The sequence below is a fragment of the Oncorhynchus nerka genome, linkage group LG15 (assembly GCF_034236695.1).
Source record: "Oncorhynchus nerka isolate Pitt River linkage group LG15, Oner_Uvic_2.0, whole genome shotgun sequence".
Classification (NCBI taxonomy): Eukaryota; Metazoa; Chordata; class Actinopteri; order Salmoniformes; family Salmonidae; genus Oncorhynchus; species Oncorhynchus nerka.
In genome coordinates, this window is record NC_088410.1 from 61,051,992 (window position 1) to 61,058,754 (window position 6,763).

Here is a 6,763-nt window from a genome sequence, read left to right on the forward strand (position 1 = left end):
TGTAATCAATGTTAGGCACTTTTTTCTGATACTTGCAAAATGTGTTGAACATAGATGGTGAGGACAACACACTTCTACTTTCAAAGTCAATTTCTCTACTTTTCCATAGTTACAACAATCAAACAGATATTTGCTAACCCAAAATAACCAATGATTTACATATACACAAGATGACTTGACAGGGGCCTCTGTTTTGAAGCCACCGCGCCTCCATCTTGGCAGGTGTTCAAAATATTTTGGAAGATATAGAAATGCATTTATTTCATTTCTACATTTGTTTTTGCCACTTTTATGATATTACAGACACCTTAATGCATACTTTTAAATTATATTATGTGAGCTAAACATAAAACAATATATATAATAATTAAAAAATATAGAGAGATTTTCCTTCAAGTATATAGTTTTTTATGTACTAATGTTACTGTCCCCACTACAACAAACCATATTTCAATAAATTTTGTCCTTGAAACATTTAATTGAAATACTGTAGTATTCCATTCATTTCTATTTAGGTCTGCTTTTCTGAGGAGTGTCAATATGGCCAACCAGTGGCTTCAAAGCCTGTCCTTGGTCAATACATAGCATCAGTAATCCATGGTTTATATACATGATTAATATTAACCCATCCCCATGTGCATGCCATCCAGAGAGCATGCATTGTGAAGAATGGTGCAATACAATCATTGCTATTGAGTCATAGCAGGGGTGTGGCAAACCCTGTCCAACATATGGTTGGGTTTAAAGTGACAATTTGTTTTATCTTATTAAATAACATGCCCAATGTCCTTTGGAGAGAAAAAAAATGTTTTTTTTATATATGCAACTCTTGCATGTAGAGTAAATCGTTTTGAATTCATTTGGTCAGTGCACATTTGGATGTATTCCACCTCAACTGGATTTTGTCACATAATTACTTTATGATCAATGACTTGCACCACACCTTGCAATTTCAGATTTAAATTGCAAGATTATTTTTGTTCCATTCAATAGATGTAAACTGCCTGGGTGACTATTGCGACGTTCCCCGGCTGATGTCGTCAGACCGGGGGGTGGAGCTACGATGTTGCAATCATGCTCAGTCGCGCATCACCAACTTCACTGCTGTAACAGAAAGGATATTTGAAGCCAATGTGCTGTCCAGTCCATTCTCAATCAGTCGGTGGGGGCACGTCTGATTAGAAATCTACTTTTTAGGGACTGCATTTGGAAATTAAAGGTTTACTATGCAATTGACCAAATAGGGGACGTGTAGCTTACTCTTCCCTATGACCAATTATTTATCTGGACGCGTCCACGAGTTTCCATAACTACTTCGGACAAGTAGGCGCTCTTTCTTCATTATTGTGCAAGAGTCTTTAAACGTGTATTTTCACTATTTATAGAAGGTTTTGCTGGTTTTCTACTAAAAGTCGCTGGCTTTTTCGCAAGGAAAACACTGGATACACAAGTCGCTACACACCGGGAATGGAACAAAGGCATCTGTACCAACAACAGTAGATACCAGTGTTGCCGCCTCTCTTCAAAGCAAAATAACCTATTCAATTTGTCAAGGACTTTAATACATATGTTGCTTTGGATATGTGAACAGACATCCCGCACAACAAACGACGAAAGCTAATTTGAACTCGTATGTTATGGTTACATAATTTGCACATGCAACTGTAAATACGTTAGACTCCCTTTAACCACTTTCTTCTAGAAGGAAGAAAAACATTTTGTCTGAAGCGATCCAAATTATTTGGTTTCCTCTACACAGCAAGGGTTTGCTACGTTTACTGCACATTTCGAGTTTCTTGACAAGCAAAGCACTACACCAAAAGCTGGAGTTACCATACCATTGTTCTGTTCTGGAGAGCTGACCCCTTTGTCTACCACTGCCAAGGTAAGAACTTGTTCACAATTTTCACCCTTTCTCAGTATCCTATTTTTATCATACAGTTGAAGGGGTTGCTTGCAGTCCCGACATGTATTGAAAATTCATACCTTTTTTAGTTGTATGTTGTGAAACAACAACGTTAAACTTTTAGAAAGTGATGGTGCAACTCTCCCTTCCACTCTTCGCGCTCGGTGAAGTATCCCGAGGTCGCTCTATTTCTCAGAATTGCTCGCTGGTCTGACCAGTTTTACCCGGTTCAACAAATATTTATTTCGACTAATAACATGACCCCCATGTGACCTCTTCTAGTTATAATGTAAATGTATCATGTTTATTTTACTTGTAAAACTTCAGGCCTTGGCGCAAGCTAAGGGAAGCCTGACGTCACTTTTATCATGACGTCCGTCCATGTATTTAACTTTTTTTCCATTTGGCTGGCTGAGAGTGACTGACTCACAAGCCGCATTTCGAAAGAAACAGTCAGTAATTTGAGTAATGCATATGACAGACAACATTGCTCATCAGTCAAGGCTCCATGGCGTCATCCAATAACTTTTAGCCTGTTATTTAGCACTGTTTAATGGTGGATATGATTCACATCTCCTCTCCAAGTTCCCCAAGTTGTAAATTATGCTTTGTATGTGCAATAAAAAATATACAGTATTTGCACACAGTAAGGTTTTATAGGTAGTTATGTCACTGTGTATTTGAAATGTGGTTATCAGCCTATCCAATCAAACACAAATCATACAACCCACTAGGATAACCCTACAGGTTACCATGTGGTTCAGTCACGTCCTACACATATTGCAATGAAACCCACTAAAACAATCCATGTGACTCTTTCAGATGAGTGTGAACATCTTTCCCGCCCCTGCGCCTACTCGTCCCCTGCGGCTGAAGCGGCTGGAGCTGGATGACCCCCAGGACTACACAGAGGCCCTGAAATGCAAGCGTCCTCGACTGAGCCTGCCACCCTCATCCCCCGGCCTGGCCCCATGCCTGAGGCCCCTGAGACACAGTCCTGGTCCTGTGGGCGCTGACCACCACTGTGTGTCCTGCATCGGGCCCTACGTCCTCCTTGAACCCACAGAGGGGACAGAGACTTACAGGGCCGTCCATAGGGTCACAGAGCAGGAGTACACCTGCAAGGTATGTATTGTAGCTACATGACCAGATAGTGGTGTGACTGTTTGCTTAATCAAGTCGCCCAACTGTCTGTCAGTACTTACTTGATACTGTGCCTGTGAAATCGACCTATGCACACACATCCCTTTTGTGCCGTTCAAGTTCAGCTTATTTGTCATATGCACAGGAACACACGGTGTTCTTTGACACTCGAATGGGTACATTATCCTCAGGCAATAAAGAATATGCATAGCTGTACTGTAGTCCGGTCTGTAATTTGACCATGAACTTATGAATTGTAACCCAACTCTACCCCATGTCCTCTACCAGGTGTTTTCTATGAGGCGGTACCAGGAGCTCATCGCCCCCTACACCCGCCTGCTGCCCCACGACAACATCTGCCGCATCGCAGAGGTGGTGATGGGCGAGCGCAGTGTCTACGTCTTCTTTCAGCATAACTACGGTGACATGCACTCTTACGTGCGCACGTGCAAGCGGCTCCAGGAGGAGGAGGCGGTCCGTCTCTTCGGCCAGATGGCAGCGGCGGTGGCCCACTGTCACGAGCACGGCGTTGTCCTGCGTGACCTCAAGCTGCGCAAGTTTGTCTTCGTGGACCAGCAGAGGTTAGTAGTTGACACTTTTCTTAAACTTAAATTGAGTTTTAGCTGAGGAACATGATCATCTGTTTGCAGGTTAGATTGCCTTGCAGTAGTGACTAAGAACTGTCCCAAATTCATCATCTGAATGTTTAGACGGCCAGGCATATGTGGACTATGTTAACTTCCATTATGTCACTGCTAAAGAAAGCCCTTTAGTTGTGTAACTGTTAAAATGACTCTAAAGATCTTCATAATGCCTTAATCATGACATCATAACTGTCATATAGGACTGCAATTTCTCTAACCCTGTAAACTCCGGTGTTATTCCAGACAGTTATGTAAGCCACTGTATTATGCATTCATATGACCCAGTGCACCACCTGTAAATCACACAAAGCAGAAAACATGATGTCCCACCATGGGGGTTTGATTACTATGATGACTCAATCTCTCTCTCTGGTTTTCCTTAGGACCAAGCTTGTTCTTCAGAACCTGGAAGACTCATGTCTGCTCCATGGGGACGATGACTCTCTGACGGACAAGCACGGCTGCCCGGCCTACGTGGGCCCCGAGATCCTCAACTCGCGCCACTCCTACTCAGGGAAGGCTGCCGACGTGTGGAGCCTGGGTGTGGTGCTGTACACCATGGTGGTGGGACGTTACCCTTTCCAAGACGTGGAGCCTGCTGCGCTCTTCAGTAAGATCCGCCGGGGGGCATTCACAGTGCCAGAGTCACTGTCAGTGCAGGCCAAGTCGCTGGTGTGCTGCATGCTGCGAAAAGCTCCCTCAGAGAGACTGGAGGCCTCGGAGCTGTTGTTCCACCCGTGGCTGAACTGTTCCAACAACACAACACCTCCCAACACGCACCTCAACCCCAGGAACTGCACTGACCAAGTGGTCCCCAGCTACACCGACGACACGTGTTTCTAGAATAAAAATGTTAAATATCCTCTGTCCTTCATCGTCCACTTTGTCCTACTGATGCAAGTACAGCGGCATAATCTCCATATAGGAAATACTGGTAATGCAGTTTTTTTTTCTCCTCCCTACCTGAATTTTTTGGTGACATTTAAGAAACATATCATAGTCATAAGGCATTGCAAATGTTTATAACTGCAGTGTTGTTAACCTGCTGTTAGACATTAGCATGTATATATGTTGAAGTTGTGCTTTTGAAGAAGTTATGAACATGTTCTGCATGGCTGTCAATCTGAAGTGTTACCAAATGTATAACATAGTTCTGTGTCAAAGCATCTGTTGGCATTGCAGACAACAAAGCAGTAACTACCAAATACTGTATCTCCTGGCCACGTGTACACCTACCTCCGTCGAGGTAGTTGTACACTTGCTGGTCTAGGGTCCAATGCAGTTAGTCCCACACTGCTGTGAAACATCAAAAGAGGTGCTTTTCAAAAGCTACCCAACTATTGTGCTTTAACCAATGAAAATGTTTTGTTGACTCAATGGGAAGAACAGGTGAAAAGTCTTCAGATAACATGCCCTATAGAAGCAGTCTGTCGAGCTGTATTCCCCTTCACAAAAAGCAGTAATTTTACTATTGTTTTGTTGAGCAACTCCGTTGGGAACACTAAATCGAATATCTATATCTGACCGGATTGATACCTGATACCTCCGAACTTGACAAAATCCTGGAATACTTGATGCACGTTTTGTGCCTTTTTATGTAGGCCTACTGTTTATATATTTCAGTGACCGATGGATCCTACCAACCGTTGAAGTGCCTTGTTTATCATAACCACAGTTTATGTTTAGTCCCCCTCCCTATATCCCTATCAGAAGTTGAGTTTTGCTTTACCAAAGACTAATGCTGCATTCATAACCAAGTGGGAAGGTGGTATTTACCACATACGACTGGGAAAGTCCACTTGAAAGCCCCTCCAACTGGTAATTACTAGTGGGAAACTCGTCTATCGTCCCTGCCTTCTCTTACATGCTGATCTGAGGTCACCTACTAAGGAAATTTCAGCAGTTAAATGCAACAAAACATTTATAAAAAGCAATCTATTAATATGGTTTTTGAACACATTGTATTTACGACTTGACAACTGTTAATTACCACCTTCCCACTTGGTTATGAATGCAGCACTAGGCTAGCCTCAATCATCACTTGTGGTGTGCTGATAGTTTGTCATCTGTGATTCAGTGATCGTTAGCCTCGGTCACAGGGTTTGTATGTTTTCTGACAAACGTATGATGTCAGAGTTAGCATGGTGTCCTAGATCCCTAGACAAGTGTAGTCATTACCTCAGGCGTGAGTTAATGTCTGTAGAAGTATATAGTGCAGTGGGTTAGATCCTGAAGAATACAGTGCTATAGTGTACTTTAAACATCTTAAACCCATGTAATGGTGAAACTGTTAGTATCTGTTGACCTGAAGAAACAAAGGCATCACATACATTACACAGTACTGTGTGTTAGTCGTGATGCCTGCATGCAGTTCGCTGACCCTAAATAGATCTAAGATCCTACACTAAGCCACAGCTCTTATTGTGACTTTGTAAATACTTTTTTGTAAGAAAAGTACACACTTTTTCTGATGTTTGTTTGATGTACTTTTGTGAACAAGTATTTGTTGCCAGTAAAAATAAACCCTTGAACTGACTGTTTGCAAATTAGCTTTTTTTGCGATAAGACCAAACTGTGTTGTCAGAGATGGTTGTAACACTTAATTACCCAATCTCTATTTTCAGGGTCAGAAAAATAATTGCAGGAATCAAGAAATTATTTAACTATAAGCACGCCTTGATTCAGCTTGGACTAATATCAGGATGTAACGTGCAAGGACCGAGGTTATGGCCAATTCATACTTAATAGTAAAGATTCTGTCGGGTTTCTGCTACGGCTGACAATAGTAATGATGCACTACCTAGCCTCATTCCAAGTCTTGTACTGGTTGGATTACACCGATTTTGAAGAAAAACACTCAGCTGAGTTTGTCAAGAAAATAACACATCTACATTATTTAAATCAGTGTTATAAAAACATGTTTTAGTCAAGACCTTTGTTGTACATGGTGAGTTGGTGACAAATGGAGAAAAACAACAAGTATGAGGTCTTTAAAAGGTGCCAGAAAGAAAATTAAACTCTTCTGCGATGTATTAAATAAATAGGTCAACCTCGCGATGGGAATTTAAAA

At 41.9% G+C, this 6,763-nt stretch overlaps 1 protein-coding gene across 1 annotated transcript; it reads left to right on the forward strand.

Moving 5' to 3' along the window:
* Positions 1–1,093: 1,093 nt before the first annotated feature.
* LOC115143023 (tribbles homolog 2-like) lies at positions 1,094–6,228 on the forward strand. The gene is made up of 4 exons (XM_029682987.2): positions 1,094–1,885; positions 2,729–3,031; positions 3,338–3,630; positions 4,077–6,228. Exons 2-4 carry the CDS (start codon positions 2,729–2,731, stop codon positions 4,534–4,536), a joined length of 1,056 nt encoding a protein of 351 aa, XP_029538847.1. The 5' UTR covers positions 1,094–1,885; the 3' UTR covers positions 4,537–6,228.
* Positions 6,229–6,763: the final 535 nt, after the last annotated feature.